The sequence below is a fragment of the Cajanus cajan genome, chromosome 4 (assembly GCF_000230855.2).
Source record: "Cajanus cajan strain Asha chromosome 4, NIPB_CcT2T_4, whole genome shotgun sequence".
Taxonomy (NCBI): Eukaryota; Viridiplantae; Streptophyta; class Magnoliopsida; order Fabales; family Fabaceae; genus Cajanus; species Cajanus cajan.
Window position 1 is genome coordinate 71,388,729 of NC_138520.1, and position 25,669 is coordinate 71,414,397.

The 25,669-nt window shown below is 30.7% G+C and overlaps 2 protein-coding genes across 2 annotated transcripts; both read right to left on the bottom strand.

The window, feature by feature from the left end:
* Positions 1–5,487: 5,487 nt before the first annotated feature.
* On the bottom strand, positions 5,488–7,789 carry LOC109802853 (protein BPS1, chloroplastic). The gene is made up of 2 exons (XM_020364256.3): positions 7,630–7,789; positions 5,488–6,732 (listed from the first exon to the last, which is right to left on the bottom strand). Exon 2 carries the CDS (start codon positions 6,718–6,720, stop codon positions 5,665–5,667), a length of 1,056 nt encoding a protein of 351 aa, XP_020219845.2. The 5' UTR covers positions 6,721–6,732; positions 7,630–7,789; the 3' UTR covers positions 5,488–5,664.
* Positions 7,790–12,440: 4,651 nt separating this feature from the next.
* Positions 12,441–14,740, bottom strand: LOC109802045 (protein BPS1, chloroplastic). The gene is made up of 2 exons (XM_020363248.3): positions 14,574–14,740; positions 12,441–13,730 (listed from the first exon to the last, which is right to left on the bottom strand). The coding sequence occupies exon 2, from the start codon at positions 13,716–13,718 to the stop codon at positions 12,660–12,662; it is 1,059 nt and encodes a 352-aa protein (XP_020218837.1). The 5' UTR covers positions 13,719–13,730; positions 14,574–14,740; the 3' UTR covers positions 12,441–12,659.
* Positions 14,741–25,669: the final 10,929 nt, after the last annotated feature.

Genomic DNA, 25,669 nt, shown 5'->3' on the forward strand with positions numbered 1-25,669 from the left:
TATACATTTTTTAATTTTCATGTAAACTTGGGTTGATGGGAGCATCTCCAACTAAAATACAAGATTGATGGTCTTATCAATACAATTGATTTTCTTCCTTAGTTAATTGTCACTCTCTTTCAAGATTTGAGCCAACAACAATAGTAACATTCAACTATGATGATTTAGAGCTTGTGGTAGAGACAAAATGATAGCTTTGGATTATAAAGCTTGATCAAATTCTTTTGTTGTTCAATGTGGGGGTGAATTTTTCTAGGAATGGAATAAAGCTCAATGTGCAATTGGATGCAAAAGACCGATTCATAGCAACAACTTTATCGAACAGTGAACATCACTTGCACCAAGTATACTCAAATATAACATCGATGCTAGTTTTTTTCAAGAGCAAAAATGCACTTGTAGCAATTTTGGTATTCGTGATGACGAAGGTTACATTGTTGCTACAAGATCTAATTAGTGTCAACCTTGAATAAATTTTCAAGAAAGTGAGATGTGGGAAATTTTATTAGCAATCCAATTTGTTGCCTCTTTAGGCATGAACAATGTAATATTTGAATTGGATTGCAACTTAGTGGTAGATAAAATAAGATGTTCAGTTATTGATATATCCAAGCTAGCAGCCATAGTAGGAGATTGCAAAATCTTTTTATCCCACAAGCCAACCTATGATATTGATTTTGTTAAGAGACAAGCAAATTGTGTTGCTAGTGAGCTTGCTAAGGTGATTCTATCCTTGCCTAGTCTTTGTACCTTTAATCATGTTCTTCCTTACATTGAGCACTTGATTAATAATGAAATGATATGAGTATACTTCAGTTAAAAAACAAAATAGACAATCACTTAAAATTTCATCTCATGTATAATATCACAACTGACCTTAATGATATTCACAATTGAGAAATTTTTTTTAATCGGTGTAATTGTCACAAGTAATATCAAAGTTAATTCTAAAAGTAAATACACCAACTAATATATAACATGTTTTCTTATTTTTTACAAGTTTCATAGAAAGATCACTAATTCTCCTAATTTTAAAAATGCATTTACAATAAAAAGTTGTTTTGTTTTCTTTTTAAAATACTATAATATTATTTAAAAGAGTGAGCATAAAATGTTAACCAAAAAATTGAAAAGTTAGTATATATATATTACTATTTTATAATCTAGTAACTTAACTTCTTTATAATATTTTCATATATATTATTAGAAAATAAAAATGAGAATAAAAAAATATTATATGTTAACAAAAATTAGAAACTTAGTGGGGGCAACTATCTCGTGACTTAGTTGTGATAAGTCCCTGAGAATGGCAATGGAGCCCCATGGGAGCGGGTAATAGTAAACTCGCCCCCATCTGGCTTGATGAAAATTGGCCTCATACCCACCCCATATCCATGCGGGTATCCATGAATTTATTGAATACTCACGGATATCTATGGGTATCCATGGATATTTATAAATGTTTTAAGAAATTAAAAAAATTATATTACAAATAATTTTAAGTTTATATTTAATGTCATTAAAATATTAAAAATAAAAATTCAATATTAATTTTGAACTTGTATTTAACGTTAATTTTGTTGAAATAATAATAAAAATGCAAGATAATCAATAACTTAAAATACATCAATCTCATAAGTAAGTTAAAGTCTCATCACAAAGCTACAATAATTCAATTTCATAATTCCAAACGAAAGTAAACAACTTAAAATACATAAATCTTATTGGTTCAATCAAAGCTAAAAAATTAATCAAATTACATTCAACATAATTCTATAACATGCTTAACACATGTTGGTAACTTCATCAGCCTCACTTTTGTAAGAAAATAAGATGAGAGAGTGTAGTTTTAGGGTTATGTAATACAAGGATAATTAAAATATTTAAGAAATATTATTAAACAGGTATCCATGGGTATGGATATCATCATACCCGCCCCGCCCCGTTTATAAACGAGTAAAAAATTATCCGTCTCCATTATCCGCATGTACTTAATTAACTTATCCATTTATTATCCGTAGCGGATTTTACCCGCAAATACATTTTTGCCATCCCTATAAGTCCTTCATCCCATGCCAAACAAAGGAGGTTTTTAACTTCATCCACCCTCACCATTTTGTGTTTACTAAATAAAGGATACATGTAGTGCTATAATCTCACCTACTAGTTTAAAATATTCTTCATCATTTTTTCCACACCTAAAGAAGGAAGTAATTAACTTCCTTTCTCTTTCTCACATTTCTTCACCATTTCATGTTTACCAAACAAAACTTGCATGTAACACTCTAGTCTCATGCTTTCAAAAAAGTTTCCCACCACCTTCTATGCATCAAATGAAGGAAGTTTTTAACTTCTAATGTTTTCCACGTGTTCATTCACCATTTTGTGTTTACCAAACAAAACGTACACGACATGCTCTAGTCTCACATGTTTTTTAAAAATTTCATCATTTCTTCCACACTAAATGAATGAAGTTTTTAACTTTTTTTTTATGCGTTTCTTCACCATCTTGTGTTTATCAAGCAAAGCATGCATGTAGTGGTCTAATTCCATCTATATTTTAAAAACAACTTCATTACTTTTGCACCAAGCGAAGGAAGTTTTTAAATTCCTTTCTTTTTCATGCATTCCTTCACCATTTCATGCTCACCAACAAAGTGCGTATATGTAGTGTTGTAGTTTCACCTGTTTTTTAAAAATTTAATCATTTCTTTTGTACCAAATAATATTCAACTTCCTTTCTCTCGTGCAATTCTTCACCATATTTCGTTCCTTACCAAATAATGGTACATGTAATGATTTAATCCCACCTACTTTTTAGAAATGTCTTTACTATTTCTTCTGCACCAAACAAATAAAGTTTTTAACTTCTCTTTTCTTTCGCATGTCTCTTCACCATTTTGTGTTTACTAAATAAAGCATACACATATTGTTCTAGTCCCACTTACTTTTTGGAAACTTAATCATTGCTTTTGCATCAAATGAAGATTTTAACTTTCACCATTTCATACTTACCAAACAAAGTGTACATGTAGTGCTCTACCCATATAGTCAAATATATAATCTTTATCATATACTCAAAATGTTCAAATTATTTGTCACTTGTACTACACATTCTAAGTAAACAAATTTAAGAAATAAACATTTAATCACACAATTAAATTATAATTATTAGCTTTTTACTTCCCTTATCTTTCCTTCACCATTTTGTCCTTGCAAAAAAATTATTAACATAATGCTCTACTCATATAGTTAAACATATAATCTCTATTGTATAGGAGTAAAAATAAATCATATTAGGTTAAACTTTAAAGATATAAAGCTAACATATTTTATAAATGCATGTTTGAGTTTCAATTCTAACGTGAATTTTCACGTTTAGTTAAAACAAAAAATTTTTACTTCCAAGTAAAATTCATATTCAATGTGGAGAGAGAGTGTAAAATCACGTTTGAAAATCTAATCCAAACATGCACTAAAATTAAAGTTTAAATTTGACATTATTTATTATTGATTTTATTTTATAGACTTAGTGTGACCTTTTTAAAAGTCAAATTTAACTTATTAACCTATTTAAAAAATCTTTTTATATTAATAAAATTAAATAAGACAACACACTTAATTTTAAATAGGTCAATGATTTTCTTTTAATTTATGGTAAAAAAAAGTGATTTACTTTTAAAATTTAGTTTTAAATGGTTTAAGAATAAAAATAAATAAATTAAGATACAATATACTATAAGAATGCTGCATACTTTTTTTTATTCATTACAGACCAAAATCCTTTGAGGCAGTCCTAATGACGCCTACAGTGCCGACAAAAATAATGCAGACTCAACAATATAAATAATTTAAATTGTGTTAATAAATTTATTTATTTAATTATATTATTAATAATGTAACATATGAATTAAACTTTTTATTATATTATATTATATTGCATAAATAGATTAACTTATAAGACCTAACGGTCTTAAAAGTCTTAACCTAACATTATTTATTTAAAATGTCAGATTAAGATAAAATTTAAACAAATTAATTAGATCATAAACTACTTATTCTCATCCATAATATCGTATTCTTAAAAAGCTCAAACTAACAGTTACTTGTACTAAATATTGTAAGCAAACAAATTTAAGAATTAAACCAAATAACAAATATGCTAATTGATTAATTAACTTGCAGTAAACAAAATCTCTATTTTGCTGCATCTTTCTTAAGTAAAGCTTGATGTCAAAGAGTTTAGTCTTCTTATTATACATTGAATTCTTTGAAATTACAATTGCTATTTGGTTGTCAATAAATATTTTTGTCTTATGTTTGATAAAAGAATTTGTTATTGACTTATAAATTTTCATGGACAAAGTAAATTTAATTCGTCAAAACTATGTGACCAGTCACAAATCTTTTAGGAACATGTTATTTTACTCCCCAGAGAATACTACCAAGCAACGAGTAAACTAGCAAAATTCAAGGCAGGAGCAAATAAAGAAAACAATGTGTGTGAAAATAAAATATGATGTTTTGCTTCCACCACAAATTATGCTTTGCAACAGATTGGATACTTGAGCAAGATAAATGTACATTCTGAACCATGAGTTCGCATCTAAAAATAATATAAGTGCAAAGATTCAAGTATAACTAAAGTCAAGAAAAGATCAAAAATTGTCAAAAACAGCACAAGCCCTAATTAGTTCTGTGAGCTGAGCTGACAGGAGATCAGAACCAGACATGGCACCTTGATACCAAGGAGTTGCAAGTTGCAAATGGTCTGTGCGTTTCACAATATCAGATGAAAAACACATGCAATATGCTAAGTAACCTGGTAAACTTAACAATGCGCTGTGTCTTATGATATTCGATCAAAACTGTTAAGAAGCACAATGTAACAGGGATATACCACATCATAAAATAATAACAATTAAGTCATGAACAACCTAGAGAAGTTGAAAGAAAGTGGACACACAAATAAGTAGAGACCATGGGGAGAGTTAACGAAAGTGCTTGAGCCATGCCAATAAACAGTAAGTTGCATGTACAACGTACATATAGCTCACCAACTAGTTAATCCATGCTCAAGAACAGAGGGTCAGCGCCTCATAACCAACTGAAACTTCTTCATATGTATCCTTCAATCCTTTTCTATGATATTTAAAGAAATTGAATCAAAGTTTGCATGTATACTAACACGCTACAGACTATATACTCCATGCACTAAAAATTAAAAAAACAAAACAAATTCCATTGCCCCAATATAATCTGTTTATCAAGTTTCAGGGCAAAAATCCATCCAAATCCAGAAAAAAAAGACTAGTTCAAACCAGTGGGAGAAGTTTAATTCCCCTTCACCGCTCCAAATAAATAAATAAATAAACAACAACAACAACCATATTTTAAGTTCATGAAAAACATCCCCTCCCAAAATAGCAGAGATTTCATCAACAAAGGAATGGAAAGAATTACAGGGCCACAAACTACAAACTCCAGTGAGAACACGAAACATTTCAATAGATTTATATTCATCATGTAATATTACAATCACAAATATACATTTCAGAACAATAATGCTATCATATAACCTATTACTCATTCTAGCTAGTATACAATAAGCCAAACATGATTGAAAACCATCAACCATAAAACATAAAACCCAATACCTAGCCTCTATGATATTTGTGCATCTCTGTTACCCTCTATGATGCTGTCAATGGAAGTTGCACCTGGCCTCAGATTAGATAGCAAGGCATCACGACCAGTCAAGACCACTTGGAAAAAGCTATCAACTTCCTTTGTGAGAAGATCCAAACCATGTGAAAGCTTCTCTGTCGCTCGGCCTAATTCCCCGACAATCTTCACAAGTGATTCTGTCTCAATGTTATCTACAACACCCTGGATAATTGGAGATAATTCCTTCACAGAGGAATTAACTGCTTCTAACTCATTCAATAAAGTAAATCCCCCACTTGAAAATCTAACTCTAATTTCCTCATTTACAAGATTTTGCAACCCTTTAAAGGTTGATGCCCAAGAATATATGTCAGCAACGTCCAAAACTGACAAATTTTTCATAGAGCCTGAAAAAGCCGCAGCAACCACACTGCATACAAATACTGTCTGCACCTTTACTCCATACATAGCTTGCATCAAAACCTTCCCTTTAGCTGACTTTTTAACCTTTGGAAGATCAAGTGATCCCAGAAGATTATCCAAAATGCTGCCACATTTCTCAATCCTAGGGTTTCCAGAACCAATATGCTGCTTCCAACCATCAAGTGAAGAACATGCCCGAACATACTGCTCTGAAGAGGAAGATCCTAAATTGTGCAACGCACACTGAAGTAAAAGATGACCCTGGTTCAGACGTGATAATTCAGAGCTAAATGCATTGCATATATCTAGCAACTTCACACTAATGTCGAAGTACACATCAATCCATTTCTCATCCCAATCACAAACAGGCAGCTCAAGCTCTGTGATGAGGGTTTTAATGTCATTATGACTCTCACATAGCACCTGCATAGCCAAAGTCATCCAAGACAAGCTGAGGATCTCATCCTTGCTCTTGGGAATAAGCTTTTTCAGCCTCTCTTCCAAAGTTGCTTCAAAAGCATGTAATACTAACAACAGCTGTGGAGAAATTTTATCGCCTTTAGGTGATATCATCCTAAAAGGATTTCCAAAAGGGAAGAATGATCGCTTTGCATCTTGTGGACGACTCATTTAGAACTAATACTGCAACAAGTAGAATCAGAAAGTAAGATACAATATTGTTGAATAAAAACCATACAAAATCAATTATCAGTCATACAAGAAGCAGTTCAATACATGTTATTTATTATGTCAATGTCAAATAACTACCGTCCATTAGTCACTCCAAACATCATTTCCTCCTCCTCTCTATGCAATTAATCCATTATCCATTAACATGATTGGTATCCCGTTTGCTTTAAATTTGAAATAGTAACAAGGTATATGATAGAAGTTTGAACAACTAATCCTAAATAACCTATTCATAGATAGCTTAGACAAAGTCAAAAAAGTACCTAAAATTAAAGAAAGAAAATTCGGAGATCAGAAATTTTCACTTATGTTCCTTTATCTATCATCTTGAAAACCCGTAAGGGAATCAGAAGTTAATAGCCACCTAACTATACTTTCCATACAAAAGCAAATGTAGAAGATATCAACAAAACCTATGACAAATCAAAATTCTACAATTTCGGTTACAATAAATAAACTGACCCCCTTCTTCTTTCCCCGCACAAGAAGGGTAAAAAATTCAACCAAAACCTATCCTTCACTCCCTCACCACACCTGGAGGAAATAGCCATACAAATACTTTTTTTCAAGGGGAAAAAAAAGTCATTTCTATTTTCCACCAAAACTATAAAAAAAAATCCGAAACAAATTAATAAATCGACCGAACCTCACCAAATTCGTTAGATCTAGGAGCTAGAAAATCAATCAAAGTGAAAAACTAGACCGATTCTCAGATTTTTCACTACAAGACAAAAAAAAATGGGGGAAGGGGGGATGCTGTTCCAAGAGATTTTGGGGAAACAAGATAAAAATAGAAACTTTGGATGAAAAATCGATGAAAGGAGAAAACTAAAGAGAGAAAGAAGGGACCTGGAGAAGATCGGAACGGAAAAGTTGATTAGGGTTGGGAACGCGTTGTTTTGGGTTTGTGATAAAGCTAGGCAGTTTGGTCACAGTTTCTGTGAATTTGGGAATCTTGTTTGGTATCAAATTCTTTTTTGCCTTCCCAACTTATTTATTTATATAAAGACTTTTTGTGTTGCAATTAGTGGTGACAGATTTTCCAAACCTGTGATTTTTTGTATGGTACTCTTTCTCTTTAAATTATCACACTAGACATATCTTATTATTTTTTATTTTAATTTTAAAAAATAAGCTAATTCATATAGGGTAAATAAATAAAAAAAATAAGAGATGTAAAATATTATATGAAAGTTTGCAATATACTTATTAGAGTTATCTTAAGTTTTTTTTTATATAAACATGTAAAATTAAATTATGCAGTATGATAAAGAGAAACTTTGTTATTATCAATTGCATAGACTAATTGATTTTTTAAGTCTAATAATAGAGTTTGAAATAATATATACAAGCTTTTGCGTTTAAAAATTATTGTCGTATTTTTAATTTTTATTAAAAAAAATGTATAAACAAATTGATAAATAATTACTCATTTTTTATGATACAATTACTAGTTTATTAGTAGTATCAAATTTAAAATTTGAAACATAAAAAATTACATTTAATAGTTTTAAAAATTATAATTTTAATGTTTATAGTAAAGTTATGTAAGTTAAATAGGGTTATTTTTTCATAATATATATATATATAATCGGTGAAAAAGAAATAGAAAAATAGATAGAAACTATTGTTATCCTCCAATGCATTTTGAACCTAAAAGCTATTTAACTTAATGAAACTAGTAAGAAAAAAGGTTTTTTTTTTATAAAAATAATAACAAAATGAGTAATTAAATATTATTGACAGAATAGATACTTTATTTGTATTTGTTATCCTATATTATATTATTGATATATATATATATAAGGGATAATTAGTAGACGAAAATATCAAAATATAATATAGGATAAGGCACACACTTAGTGCTTTAGTCCCACGTACTTTTTAAAATATTTTTCATTTCCTAATTATTTTAAAAAAAAATTAAGTTATCTTATTTGTCGCATGTTTCTTTCCTGTTTTATTCTTATCAAACAAAGTATATATATATATATATATATATATATATATATATTTATTTATTTATTTATTTATTGCTTTAGTCCCACCTATTTTTTAAAATCTTTTTCATCATTTCTTATGCACTAAATGAAGTTTATAACTTCCCTTCTTTTTGCATGTTTCTTTATCATGTTGTGTTTACTAAACATAGCATACATGTATTAATAGTCTCACCTACTTTTTTTAAAAAACATTCATTTCTTCTTCTGAACCTAATAAAAAAAGGTTTTTAACTTCCTTATATTTCTTAAGTTTCTTCATCATTTCATCCTTATCAAACAAAGTGTACATGTATTATTATACTCGTATAATCAAATATATAACCTTTATTATATACTTAAAAAGCTCAAACTATTAGTTATTTGTACTCTATATTGTAAGTAAACAAATTTAAGAATTTATCCTTTAATCATATAATTAAAACACATAGTCATAAAATTTTAACTTTCCTTTGCACGTTTTTTCACCATTTCATCCTCAAAAAAAGTTTAAATATAATACTTTACTTGTATAATCAAATATATAATCTCTAAAGTATATTTAAAAAGCTCAAACTATTAACCACTTGTACTATATTGCGAGTAAACAAATTTAAGAATTAAACCTATGATCACATAGTTAAAACACATATTCACAAGTTATTTATTAATTATAGGACACCATTTTTTATATTTCAGAACAAGACATGGTATCTAAAATAAATAACCATGTTAAGAAAATTGGATCCTATTGCGAATATGAATCGAGCCATAAACATTAGCTAATCTGGGTGGAAAGGGAGGGCAAAGGGAAGGTTGGGATTTGGGAGGGAGAGGGGAAGGTTGGGAAAGGGATAAATAAAACGAAAAATTAGTGTGAAAAGGAATTTTTAATATTTGAAAATTAAAAAATAATAGAGTTGAATTAATGTAGGATTTATGCAAAAGGGGAGGATGAAATTAAAGGAATTATTGCTATTTGAAAATTAAAATATATTAGTTACATGAATGTGGGATTCATTTGGTAAAGTTGCAAAAGGGGAGATGAAATTATTAAATTGTAAAAGGTAAATTGTATATAAAAAAATATAAATTAAGGACCAAATAAAAGCACCATCAGAAACATTCCTAGGATAATTTTTTTATTTAATAAAAGGTATATTGTCTCTTGAAAGTAAAAGAAGTGAACTTCAATCATAAAATATATGTATGCTTATTATGAATAAAAATCAATTGTTTGTTTGGATTAGATTTTTTGAAATAATTTTTTAGTTTTTAATATATTTTTTAAAAAATATTTCTTCAAACATAATATATATTAAATATGCACTCAGCTAAGCTAATAGATATTATTTCTTCACGAGGTACTCTATTTTTAATATAATGCGTAATTGTATATAATAATAATTTCGATCATCTATGTCTAATTAGCCAACTTAGCGGAACAAGAACCATCTCTTACAAGTAAACTTCTGCATGCATACTTCGTAGATATGATACATTGCAATCTACTATGTAGAGTCAAAGTTGGTGCCTAAAGGTATAATCATCTCTTTCGTCGTTGTTTCCTAGTTTGTCTGTTATTCTCTTTTTCCCTTTAATTATGGTCCCAAAAACGTGTATATATGAAGGAAAGGAGATAAGAAGTAATTGCAAAAGACTACTTTATCATTTTTTTTTTTATAACATGTCTAAAACTCTTTTAATACACTCCCTCTAAATATTTCCCTCCTAATTCAATAAAATAGGCTTTATGAACTTTTTATTAAAAATTACTGCAAATCATAATCATAAATTAGGCTAACATATCTTCGTAAACTTTTTTATCAATAAAACAAAAGTTCAAGCTGTGAAACAGTAACATTGTATATATAAGGAGGAGCAATTCTGCCCGTACAACAAAAATCGTATAATCTGTACACTTTTGTGGCACTTACATATAGCTTGCAGTAAACAAATTCTCCATTTTGCTACATCTTTTTTAAGAGGTAAAGTTTGATGTTAAAATGTTTAGTCTTCCAATGATACACTGAATTCTTTGAAATTACAACTGCTACTTGGTTGCCAAAAAAATTATTTGATTAACTCGTAATTTTTCAGGGACGAAGTAATTTTCCTCTTTCAAAATTGTGACCAATCACAGATCCTTTAGGAACATGATATTTTACTCCCCCATAGAATACACTATGCAAGGAGTGCACTTGCAAAATTCAAGACAGGAGCAAATAAATGTAAACAATGTGTAAAAATAAAACATGATGTTTTGCTTCCCCCACAAACTATGCTTTGCATCAGATTTGATACTAGAGCAAGATTCTTAAACACGAGTTTCCATCTAAAACTAATCCAAGTGCAAAAATTCAAGTAAAACTGAAGAAAAGATCTAAAATTGTCAAAAATAATACCATGCAAGGAGCTTGAGTTTTGTGTGGTTCATGGTTCTTCCATTACCACCCCGAACATCGAGTGAGGGACTCAAATAAAATGTTCAAAAAGCGACCATTAGGAGAACTTGACTTTATCAATCTCCATTTTGTGACCCATACAGATCATCATCTTGAAGAAGCATGGCTTGGTCTCTGCTATCTTCGACAGAGCTTGCAGAGCTCTCTTATTTCAGCTCAGAGAATTATATCAATTGAGTGAAGAGCTTCCCATCTTTGGTTTCTTTAACACCTCAGATTCTGAGGGGCTTAATGAGGGAGACGAAACAGACCATCTAACTCACAAAACTTGGTCTCTGATCCCTTCAACAGAACTTGCAATGCTCTCTCACTTCAGCTCAGAGTTGATATAGAAATTATGTAGTGTACTCCACCAAAAATTCGCTTCAGTTTTCAGATCTAGAAAGCAACTCACTTTTCATAGATCTCAAAAAGGAATGCAAGGCGGCACAAGCCCTAACTAAAGCCAAACTTACACTCAATTGCAAGTTCTGTGAGCTGAGGTGACAGGAGATCAGAACCAGACGTGGCACCTTGATACCAAGGAGTTGCAAGTTGCAACTGGTCTGTGAGTTTCACAATATCAGAGATGATAAACATAAGCAATATGCAAAGTAACATGCAACACTTAACAATGCGCTGCGTCATATGATATTAAACCCAAAATTGTTAAGAGGTGCATTGTAAAAGACCAAGGGGACACAAATAAGTAGGGATCAAGGGAAGCCAAGGAGAGAGTCAAAGAAAGTAGTTGAACGAAGCCTGTAAACAGTAAGTTCCATGCCCAATGTACATATAGCTCACCCACTTGTAAATCCATTTTCAAGAACAGAGAGAGTCAAAGCCTCATAACTGAATCCGAGACTTTTTTTCATATGTATCCCTCGTTCCTTCTCTTTGACATTTACAGAAATTGCATCAAATTTTGAATGTATACTAACATGCTACAGATTATATTCCATGCAATAAAAATTTTAAAAAAAATCAATTGCCCCAATATAATCTGTTTATCAAGTTTCAGGGCAGAAGTCCTTCCGAATCCAGACGAAAAAACTAGTTCAAACCAATGGCAGAAGTTTCATTCCTCTTCACCCCTCCAAATAAAAAACAAAAAATAAAACAGCAACAACATTTTAAGGTTCATGGTAAACCTTCCCTCCGAAAATGGAAAAGGCACAGAGATTTCAAGAACAAATGAATGGAAAAAATTACAGGGCCACAAATTACAAACTTTGGCGAGCACAAGAAACTTTCTTATATATTTATAATTATCATGTAACATTATACAGAACATCACAAATATACATTTCAGAACAATAAGACAATCATATAACCTATTACTCATTCTAGCTTGAATACAATAAACCAAACATGATTGAAAACCATCAACCATAAAACATAAAACCCAATACCTAGATTCATCGGTATGTACCAGAGTTGTTTGGTTGCAACACAGTCAGTTGACTTTTTGTGCATCTCTGTTACCCTCTAAGATGCTGTCAATGCCAGTTCCACCTGATCTCAGATTAGATAGCAAGGCATTACGACCAGTCAAGACCACATGGAAAAAGCTATCAACTTCCTTTGAAAGAAGATCTAGTCCTTGTGAAAGCTTCTCTGTCGCTCTGCCTAATTCCCTGACAATCTTCACAAGTGGTTCTGTCTCAATGGTATCTACAACACCCTGGATAATAGGAGATAATTCCTTCAAAGAGGAATTAACTTCTTCCAACTCATTCAATACAGTAAATCTCCCACCTGATAATCTAACTCTAATTTGCTCATTTACAAGATTTTGCAACCCTTTAAAGGTTGAAGCCCAAGAATATATGTCAGCCACATCCAAAACTGACATATTCTTTGTAGAGCCTGAAAAAGCTGCAGCAAACACACTGCATACAAATACTGTCTGCACCTTTACTCCATACATAGCTTGCATCAAAACCTTCCCTTTAGCTGACTTTTTAACCTTTGGAAGATCAAGTGACCCCAGAAGATCATCCAAAATGCTGCCACATTTATCAATCCTAGGGTTTCCGGAACCAATATGCTGTTTCCAACCATCAAGTGAAGAACATGCCCGAACATACTGCTCTGAAGAGGAAGATCCTAAATTGTGCAACACACACTGAAGTAAAAGATGACCCCGGCTCAGACGAGATAATTCAGAGCTAAATGCATTACATATATCTAGCAACTTGACACTAATGTCAAAGTACACATCGATCCATTTCTCATCCCAATCAGAGACAGGCAGCTCAAGCTCTGTAATGAGGGTTTTAATGTCATTATGACTCTCACAAAGTGTCTGCATAGCCAAAGTCATCCAAGACAAGTTGAGGATCTCATCCTTGCTCTTTGGTATAAGCTTTTTCAGCCTCTCTTCCAAAGTTGCTTCAAAAGCATGTAATACTAACAACAGTTGTGGAGAATTTTTCGTGCCTTTTGCCGATATCATCCTAAAAGGATTTCCAAACGGGAAGAATGATCGCTTTGCATCCTGTGGACGACTCATTTACAACTCACACTGCAACAAACAGAACCGGAGAGTAAGATATAATATTGTTGAATAAACCATACAAAATCAATTATCAGTCATACAAAAAGCAGTTCAAAATACTTATTTATTATGTTAATGTCCAATAACAAGCCTCCATTAACCAATCCAGACACCATTTCCTCCTCTTCTCTATGTAATTAATCCACTATAATGATAATCATGTAGTTCACTTTAAATTTGAAACTGTAACAAGGTATGAGAGAGTTTGAACAATTAATCCTAAATAACCTATTCATAGACAGCTTAGAGAAAGTCAAAAGCACCTAAAATCAAAGAAACAAAATTCCAAGATCAGAAATTTCACTTAAGTTCTGTTTCTTTATCTTCTTGAAAACCCTTAAGAAAATCAGAAACTAATAGCCACCTAACAAAACTTTCCATACAAAGGCAAATAAAAAAAAAGGGAAATAAAAAAATTCTAAGACCAAAATTCTACAGCTTTGCTCACAAATTATCCCCTTTCTCCCGCACAACAAGGGTAAAAAACTCAACCAAAATCTCCCTTCACTCCCTCACACGACACCTGGAGGAAATAGCCATATAAATACTTCTCAAGGTAAAAAGACCATTTCAATTTTCCATCAAAACTAAAAGTAAATGAATAAATCGATTGAACATCGCCAAAATCGTTAGATCTAGGTGCTAGAAAATCAATCAAAGAGGAAAAACTAGATCGATTCTCAGATTTTTCGCTAAAAGAAAAAAAAAATGGGGGAAGGTGGATGCTATTACAAGAGATTTTCATGAAACAAAATAAAAATGGAAACTTTGGTTGAGCAATTGATGAAGATAGAGAATGAAAGAAGGTACCTGGAGAAGATCGGATTGATTAGGGTTGGGAACGCGTTGTTTTGGGTTTGTTGGTTTTGGTGTGGTGGGTGAACGAATGAAATGAATGTTTGTGACCTTATGAAGGAGGTGCTGATAAAGTTACCGGGTTTGGTCAGTTTTTGTGAGCCTGGAAAACGTGGTATCATATTGTTGGTGCCTTCACAACTTGTTCATTTTTTAAAGATAAAGACTATTTGTGTTGACCTAGCAACAAGTTGTCAAGTTGTGGCAAATTTTCCAAATTCCACCCACTGTTTTTTTTTTTCCCCCACTGTTCTCTTTCTCTTCAAGTTTGTATTTGATACCGAGGGCGGAAAGAAATTGATGATAAATAAATTAGAAAGAAATAAAATGTAAGTAAAAATAGATATAAAATAAAATAAAAATTTAATTAACTAGTTAAAGTGAAATAAGTGAAAAATAAGATATATTTGTATATGTAACGTTGTAAGTTTTGATAGTGTTGTATTACTCCTAGTTGTATATGTTGTTAAGTTAAAATTTTTGTATCGAGAGGATCATGGGTTTGAAAATCCTTTTAGAGCTTCAGTGGTATTTAGAAGGAGGTCCTCTAGACAGACATCTAATTTGACACTAGAGGAAAGAATATATAAGGTTTCTATTTTGAGTAGAGTCTTGTAAACTCTTTCCTTAAGCTCTCTAGAGAGAGGATTCTAAAGAGAAGGTCTCACATCTGTGAGCTCTTTTTCTCTCAATCTTCTTCTCCTTTTCTTCCCAATTCTCTTCTAAGTGGTGTTTTGTGATTTAGGTAGTGGAAACTTCGAATCAAGTATTTGAATTCGTGCAAAGCAAGTTATTCTTCTTCTACCTCGAAGTAGGTCGGAGTTCTTCGATTTCACTCCATTCTGAGGTAAGGAAAGTTGGAATCTTTGGGTTTTGGTTAAAACGTTGGACCATTGAATGAATTAAAGATTTAATGTTGATAGAATCATGAAATCTACAACTATGGAGATGGATTCAAAGGGGTTTCATGTTGAAACTTAGGGGTTTTGTTGTTCTTGATGTGAGGTTGAAATGTTGATGATTCTTTGATTTGTGGTTGATGCATGTTGCTTTTCTTGTGATTTCTGAGTTGTATGTTGTTAGAGTTGGAAGATTTTGGGGTTGCATGTCTTGATTATTACATAAGCTGAGAGGATTTGGAGATTGAATTGTTCATCTACATGTATGAGTTTCTAGGTTTGGGACGCTAAGCGTGAGCTTTCACGCTTAGCATGAAAAGTTGGAAGTGTTGCTGGAAAGATGAGGTTGAATGTGAGAGTGTGAGATCTGAGATGTGGCTTTGGAAGGCTAAGGCTAAGTGTGAGAGTTAAGATGTGCCTCTAGAAGGCTGAGACTGAGGCTGAGCGTGAGAGTTGGAGATGTGCCTCTAGAAGGTTGAGGCTGAGCATGAGTTCTGTACCGAGTGTAGGGACTTAGTCAAATAAATTTCTTTTCAAATTGAGTTGGTTGCTTGCTTGATGAATGAGTTATATCTTGAAAACTTGTTGTTTGAGTTGTTTTATGGTTAAATCATGATGAATAAGTTGTATAGATGTTGTATGATAAGGAACTTTATGTGTTGAATGTTGATAAGTTGTATGTTGGTAATTGTGTTGTGAGTTATTAGTTGAAAGTTGAGTCGAGTAGTATGTTGTGAAGTTGTGCAGCTATGTTGGGATACTATATGAATAATGTTGACGTGTCGTTGAGATATATGATAAGTAAGAAGTTGAATATGAGTAGTGGTGATTGAGTTGTGATATATTGAGATGCATGTTGATCATAATGTTGTAAATGAGTTGTGATGATGTTGATATGAGTTGGAAAGTTGTGTGTTGATTGTGTTGTTATGTTAAAAATATAATGAGTTGTTATGTTGTTGAGCTGTGTTGACCACTTAGGACTAGAGGAGATATTTTCAAAATTTGCATATCATATTGTGTGGATATTGTGTTGTGGTGCTTCAAGAATTTTGTTTGTTAAAAACCCTTCCTGGGAAGTCGACCCTTGAAATGGACATTGTGTTGTTTCTCCTCTAGGACTTTGTTGGTACTGTTTGTTGGCAAGGTCGAGGTGCACATGTATGAAGCGACCACAATATAGGGGCTAAGTCGAGCTATACTGATTACAAGAGACCAACCAAGTAAATTAAAAAGTCGGGAACTTAGTTCCTAACCGAGTATCAAAAGGTTGTAATATTTAGAGAAAAGTCGGTGAGCTAAATCTATAGGAGGCTTAGTTAAGCTAGTTAATGTCGTGGGAGACTTGTACCCACCTATTCTATCCTGACATTAGTATTATAGTTCATTGTTTAAGTGGCGACATCCGAGAAATTGAGTTGTTGTGTTGTAAATTTTTATCCAATTTTTTGTTGATCTAATAAGCCCAAAAAAATTACCATGTGTTGTTGATTCGGTAGGATTAAGTAGCTTAAATTGCTTATCATGTGTTGTAGGAGTTAAAATGCATAATGACGCACATAATTGATGTGTTGAGCATATGATTGTGTTGTACATATGTTATGTTGAATTGTGATGAAATGTGTTGTTATGTCGAATCGAAGTTGGATTATGTTGATTTGTGTTGTATACTGTCATGTTTTGTTGTTGTGTTGTTAAAGATGAGATGATGATGTGATGTTCCTATGTTGTGTGTGTGTGTGTATATATATATATGTGTGTGTGTGTATATATATATATTGTCTTTTAATTTTTCACCCTCTTATTTCTTCTAAATCAAATAACTTCACTTATTTTTACTATCCTATTTTCACTCTCTCTAGTCTCTACCATATATATATATATATATATATATATATATATATATATATATATATATATATATATATATATATATATATATATATATATATATATATATATATGAGGATGATTCAAACGACACCGGTGTAATTTTTACTAAGTGTTACACCGCTCAATAACTTTAAATTAAATGTGAATTTTGTAAATTCAACCGTTAGATTGAAAATTCATATAACTTTATATGTGTATATCAAATTTTGTTAAAATTGAACAACAACTTGAGGGTAATCAAACTGTTCATATTTTAGTATATTTTAAAATAAATATATTACGTCAATTTTGTTTTATAAGAATGAAGTATCAAATCATCTTGGATTAATATAAAATTTTGTATATATGATCTAAGAGCAAAGAACTTTCAATCTAATGGTTGAATTTACAAATTTCAATTTTAATTTAAAGTTATTGAGCGGTATAACATTTAGTAAAAGTTACACCGGTATCGTTTGAACCCTCCTCTATATATATATATATATATATATATATATATATATATATATATATATATATATATATATTGCATATTTTTCCTTAACCAAAGGTATTAAATTATCACACTAGACATAAGATTAATCTCTTCGGATAAATTTTAGAGACTAACCACATAAAATACAAATATTTTTAAGGAAGTAATTTTTTTAATAGATATATTTTGTTACATATAAACTTAAGTGTTTTTTCTTTCCAAAAATAAGTTATTAGACTAATCTCCTGAAGAAAATAGAATATCAATTGAGGGATAACTCCTCCTTATCCCTGGATTCGATAAAAAGAAAAAAAATATATATGCGAAGAAAAAGAAAAAGAATAAAAAAAAAGAGTTAAAAGAAAAATTATTTAATCTAAGATGAATGGAAGACAAATAAAATAAAAAATAATTTTTTATAGATTATTTGATTCAAGAAATTATAAATAAATATTTGTTTTTATCATTAATATTAATTTCATTTTATTTTATATTATTTGATCTTAAAATAGTATACATTTATTTTATTATGATTATTACTATTACAATAATAATAATAATAATAATAAAAATTATTATTATTATTATTAACATACAAAAGGCATTTCATGTCTCAGTGAATTATATTTATAAAATTAATAAATAATAATACATTATATAATAATGGGTGACTATTAAAAATATAGATAATTATAAAATGAAATTAAAAAAAAAAGAATAAAAAATTTATATTTTTGCAAAATGATAATTATAAGTGTAAAATTATCCAAAATGTAGACATTAAATGAGACTATCTCTTTTATTAATAGTATAGATATAAAATTATGGGGTAAGTCATGCCTCAAAGTCATAGTCGATGAGGGAAACTCCATATAATATATTTTGGGGGATTGAAAAACAATTATTTTATCTTGTAATTATTTATGTTATAGTATAATTTACTACATCAAAGAAATTATTGAGCCTCGAACATATATTTGTGTGTAATAAATAAATAAAAATTAGCTTTCACACATTTCTTTATATGAATCCCACTTTCTTTTTAAAAACTTCTTTACCATTTTTATGCACCAAAGAAAGGATTTTTTTTTAACTTTTCTTCTTTTTCACACATTTTCACCATTTTGTATTTACTAAAAAAAGCATATATACGGTGTTCTAGTATTACCTTCTTTTTCTAAAACTATCATTCATTCTCACCAAATGAAGGAAGAATCTAACTTCCCTTCTCTTCTATGCAGTTCTTCATCATTTCATGCTTATTAAACAAAGTGTATATGTAGGATTCTAGTCCCACTTGTTTTTTAAAACATTTTTATTTCCTTGACACCAAACAAAATGTTCCTCCTTTTTTGCCTGTTTCTTCATTATTTTGTGTTTATCAAACAAAGTGTACATATAATACTCTTTTCCAACTTGCTTTTTATAAACTTCATTTCTTCTACATAGACAAAGGAAGTTTTTAACATCCCATATCTTCCATGCATTTTCTACACCATTTTGTGTTTACCAAACAAAGTGTACATGTAATGCTATAATCTCACATGTTTTTAAAAACTTCTTTCATCATTTCTTTTACACTAATCAAAGGAGGCTTTTAACTTTTCATATTTCCACACATTTCTTCACCACTTGGTGCTACCAAAAAAAAAGCATACATGTAATGTTCTAATCCTACATGTTTTCAAAAACTTTCTCATCATTTCTTCTGCACCAAACAAAGGAAGTTTTTAACTTCTCTTCTTTCCAGAGTTTAATTATTCACCATTTTGTTTATCTAATAAAGTGTCACATAGTGCTCTAGTTCCACATGTTTTTTAAAAACTTTCTCATAATTTCTTCTACACCAAACGAAGGAAGTTTTCATGTTTTCATATCTTCCATGCATTTTTTTTCACCATTTGTGTTTATCCAAAAAAAAGGGGTACATGTAATATTCTACTCTCGCTTATTTTTTTTTAAAAAAACTTTTTCATCATTTCCTCCTCACCAAACAATGGAGGTTTTTAACTTATTGTATCTTTCATGTGTCTCTTCAACATTTTATGCTTACTAAACAAAGCATACGTATAAAGTCACATATTATTATCATCAAACTAGTGTAAAAAAAAATTATTGGTTGATACAAATAGTAGTGGTTTGTATTTTTTAATCAAGTTGTTCAATGTTCAAATTTTGATCTTGAATATGAAATAAATTATATTAAGATAGGAATATTCGTATTGTGTACATTCACAATTTTCAAGAAAGATTAATCACTATTTCTGATAGTAAATGATTACCCAAAAAATTAATATAAAAAAGATACTACACGTTTTCATGTATTTTAAAAAAATAAAAATAAATATTTAATAAAAAGAGTTTAAATACTTATAATTGTAAATATGATTTTTGAAAAATGGTAAAAAGAGAGAGTAAATAAACAAGTAGTTACAAAGATAAAATTATTCAGAATATATATGCAGCAAATGGATTTGTCTTCAATTAATTTATAATAGTATAAATTAAGTTTTGGCTTAAGTTATAATATAATATATACTTGCCTTTTGCAATAAGAATCAATCAAAAATCGAATCAACTAACTATATAAGTGAGATCGATATTCTTACTTTCATATATTTTTTTTCTTCTGTTTAACTGATTTCCAATTTTATTAGACCAGTTATCTAAAATGATTTGATTCGGTTTTAAACACTTCAGTCAATTATCAACTTACTTTTAAATTTTTATGTACACGTATATATCTATTTATATTTCATTATCTTCAAACTACTTTAGCTTTTCTTAAAATATTCCTTGTGACACATTCTTATCATTTAAGATAAGAAATTTACAGTTATACTCCCTTTTAGGGAAATGCTGTCCCTTTCTACATGTCCTTGAAACACCAATCTTTGTCCACAAAAACATACATGATCCCTTACCAAACAGGGTGTTTTTCAAATATTATTCCTTGCTCCTGTTAGCAAGGTTGTCTTGTCTACTTATCTGTGCCTCTAAGCAAAGATGATTAGGAAAAAAGTACCTTAGTTTGGAGCATTTAAGATATGACAATCACTCATATTTTGAAACGTGGTATGGCTTAAACGATAAGCCTTAATAGCTGGTTCTGAACCGAACGACGCATGCACCACTAACCTTTTCCCATAAAAGGGTCGATTACCACATCACAAAAAGAGCTCAAAAGAAAGACAGTCATCACTTTTCTACCAATATGTATAGCATGAACCACACGTCATGCTATCTTCTCTTTTTTTTTTTTTTTTTTTGATGATGAATGAATGAACATTGGAATAGTGGTTTCTTGAAGGCATCGCGTGCGTTGTGATCAATTATGTTTGATTGCAAGGAACTTTATATGATTTTGTTTAAATGTGGAGAGCACTTTGGCATTCCCACTACTTTAGTGCCTAATGAATATGATGAACAACTAATATGCACGTGTACGAACATGTTCTTCCACTCAATAAACTTAGAAAAAGATGTTAAATATATACACAAAGTCTTTATTGTTAAGATATCTTTTAGACGGTGACTAAAAATAAAAGTACGAGAATGTAAATTCAAAATAAATAATATTTTATCAATGTAGAAATAAGTGTATATGAAAATTCTTTGGTTGTATAACATGTATTTTTAGTAATATTTTCATTTATTTTCAACTTATACTTTTATTTAACAATTATCATCATAACAATGTATTTTGACCTTGGATTGAGATAAATTATGTTATGAGGATAATATTCATCTTATATATACTTATAGTCTCGATTATTGTTTTCAATTATACATACTTCACACCATACCATAACAAAAAGAAAAGAATAATTTTTTTATTATTGAAGATCTCACATCGATTAGAAATAAGGTCATAAATGTCAGGGTTATGTTTTTAACTTTTTTGAGAGGATATATTTATGAGTTAATCATCCATACACTACTAATGTAAAATTTTTTACACTGGCAACCAATCATATCTTTTAAATTATTTTATTTTACTATTATTTCATTAAATAAGCAACTGACATGACACTATTAAAAGATATGATTGGTTACCGGTGTAAAAAAACTTTACACTGACAGTGTATAGGTGATTAACTCTATATTTATATCAAGAGGATAACTATAACTTTGTTATTTTATAAGGTTATTTCATACATAACTCTATAATGATTAGATATTGTTTACTTTGAATTTAAGTCCTCATGATTTTTCTTTTATTATCACTCAAAAGGCCTCTCAATATCATTGAAGTATATGTGTGTTTTATAAACTTTTATTTCTCTTCTTATTTTAACAATGTAGGACATTGTTTGTATCTGAACAATAATAATGTATATAAGTGAGAGATTTTCTCACTTTACAAGTCGATTTTGTAAGATGAAATTAACTTCTTAACTTATTTTCTTAAGATGGTATGTTGGAAATCTCACATCGTCTAAGAATAAGGCCATACAAACTTTATGTATGAGATTTTCAATCCTCGACATGAAAGGAGTGTGTTAAAAATCCTACATAAACTAATAATAAGGTCATAATAATATATATAAGTAAGGAACAATTTTCACTTTATAAATCGATTTTATAAGATAAAGTTAGCCTCTTAATCTACTTTCTTAAGAGTTTTAATAATATTGTTTTGCATATCCATTTATATAATCTTAACATTAATAAATATGGAGAGAGGTAGTACAAGAATCTTTCACTTCTAATAGCAAGACATTTTTTTTCGAGGCAATAACACATTGGCCTACCAGACAAGACAATACATAACGATCCATTAAAACATCACATGCATGACATGAGTGCACGCTCCTTCAACCTTACAATGAGCAAATTTCAACACTTCAAACAAGAGTTGGCATTTTCTCATAAATAAAACTAAGTTTAAATTTAGCAAATAAATATAACGGTGCTTATCTCTAAACCATGCTAACAATATTTATTAGGAGATTTTGGTGACGTTGAATTTTCCGACGAGATTTAGGTTGCCCTTTTCATGCAGGAAAGGTTATGTAAATGATAAGCAAAGCAAGAAACATCAGAACAGAAAAACGAATATACAGGACGTATGAGTTTGGGAAATGTTATTCTAAATTTAATAATATCTTTATCTTACACGTAACTTTCTGATCAAGATCGAGGATAAGTCAGATACTCAGATTAGCAATGCGTACCATTGTTGAATAACACTGTTTTTATAACAAAAATAAACACGATATTTATTGGGAAAAACCCAAGTCCCACATCGACTAGAGATTAGGCAATTAAATAGTATATAAGTGGAAAGCAACCCTTACCTTACAAGCCGGTTTTGTAGGGTTGAGTTAGGCTTAATCCACTATTCTAACATGGTATCAGAGCCAATTAGATCTACTTTAAAAATGGGCCACCCACCATTGATGCATGCCTCACAAGCATGAGGGGGTGTATTGGGAAAAACCCAAGTCCCGCCAATCCTAGATCATTAAGAAGGGCCACCCACCATTTATTCACGTACCAAGCTTAATAGTGTTGGACGTGAAGGGGTGTATTGGGAAAAACCCAAGTCCCACATCGACTAGAGATTAGGCAATTAAATAGTATATAAGTGGAAAGCAACCCTTACCTTACAAGCCGGTTTTGTAGGGTTGAGTTAGGCTTAATCCACTATTCTAACATGGTATCAGAGCCAATTAGATCTACTTTAAAAATGGGTCACCCACCATTGATGCATGCCTCACAAGCATGAGGGGGTGTATTGGGAAAAACCCAAGTCCCGCCAATCCTAGATCATTAAGAAGGGCCACCCACCATTTATTCACGTACCAAGCTTAATAGTGTTGGACGTGAAGGGGTGTATTGGGAAAAACCCAAGTCCCACATCGACTAGAGATTAGGCAATTAAATAGTATATAAGTGGAAAGCAACCCTTACCTTACAAGCCGGTTTTGTAGGGTTGAGTTAGGCTTAATCCACTATTCTAACAATATTAGTTCGTTATAAGATTAACATAACAATATTATATAAGATTTCAAACGTGGAAATAATATAATCATGACTTTGTTTGATATTCGTTAAGGCTCTAAATTGTTGTTTACTCTACAGTTCTCTACTATAGCCTCTCTCCATTTGGGTGGATTGCATTGTGCCAAATCAAAGCAAACATGTGGACAAATCAAAACATCTAAAAGGTGTTTTTCAAACAAAAAAAGTGAATATAGGGGAGTTTATCAATACTAGAAGCATCTGACGTGGCATGTATAGGGGTGGGGTAGTATAAGCACATTGTCTCACCATGACCACTCACCACTCAATTGTTGCAAATGGATTAGTGTAATATAAGACGAGAAAAATAACAACCAATTCTTTTTGTTGACCAAATTTAGTAAAAATTATAACATTATACAAGTCTTAATTTTTATTATGTTTCACTCATAATTTTATAATTTTTAATATATTTTAACCAATAATAAATAACATAATAACAATAATATGTTAAAATAATATGTTACTAACACTTTTTGGTATAAGAATATTATTTTTCGGTCTCTTTTGCATTTGGTCCATTAGTTTACACTGAGAATCTCTTTACTCTTATGCCTGACCCAAGCCAATATCTGGCCCCTAAAGTGCAGATATGCACGTGATCAAGCTAGGTCCCCAAAGGTTGTAAAGGCCTACTCAATTTGTTAGTACTTCGAAGTTTAATGTAAATACTGGTCCAAAACAAGGGCAAATACAAGATTTACACTGAAAGACACTTCAACACTTGAGTCTCGATGGATGAACTTGTAGAATATCAATATATGGAAAGGGTGTAGATATTCATATTTAGTGCCTCAAAGTGGTTCTATCATAGGACTTGGTTATTGCGGTTGAGTCACTGGAGTTGAGGTTGAGACTCAACTAGCTGGTTTGTTCAATGTTGATGCTGACCCTTTTGGTGTTTGTTGACAACTGGATGCCTAGTGAGTTGAACCCTTGTCCGACGCAGAACAACACATACTCTAACAAAAGATTTAAGACCTATTTGAATAAACTTCTCAAGAAATACTTAAAGGAGAGAAAAATGAAATAAATTTATCCATCTTTAGAAACAAATTTAGGTTAAAAAAATAAAATAATTTTTTTCATAAGCTAAAACTAACTTCAACTTTTTAAATTAGTTTATGTATAAAGTAATTTTTGTTTATCGAAAAACTTATTTTATTTTTCTTATTTTTTTCTCCTCCTAAAAGTATAAGTATTTCTTGAAAAGTTTATCTAAACAAGCCTAGGTCACAATAAACTAACACAAGTTGAAGAATGCAGTGATACAAGAAGAATGCAATGGTCCAGGAAGAGCTTCTATGGATAAAGTTTGTACTGGTTTAGATAGCATAGCCGAAGCATACAACCAAATCCCTGGACCTGGAGACTTCCTTTGTACTACTATTTCATTGCCTGCTTTCACAATGGAGTAATCTATAAGCCAAAATGACAAAAAGTAGCAGACAAAAGTTGATATTTCATAATGGTTAGCCGCCGGCCAACAGGTCCATTTACCACAAGCATCCAACTATGGGGAGTTGGCAATGATGGTCCAATCTAATTGCTTCTTTCTAGATACCTGGATGGTGGGTCTGTTTCTCAATGAGCATATTAAACAGTGGCCACCAATTACCACTCAAAATGCCAAAACCATCTTATGATGGGGCCAAGATAATTACTAAAAACCAAATTGTATGAGCCAAGGAAACTTTCTCAATTTTATTGAAGTACCCTTATCTTAAATGCTTATCTAACATTGTCCTGTGAACAGG

Bases quoted from the DNA above. Each gene is read 5' to 3' on its own strand.
- LOC109802853 (XM_020364256.3), bottom strand. From the start codon at position 6,720: ATGAGTCGTCCACAAGATGCAAAGCGATCATTCTTCCCTTTTGGAAAT.
- LOC109802045 (XM_020363248.3), bottom strand. From the start codon at position 13,718: ATGAGTCGTCCACAGGATGCAAAGCGATCATTCTTCCCGTTTGGAAAT.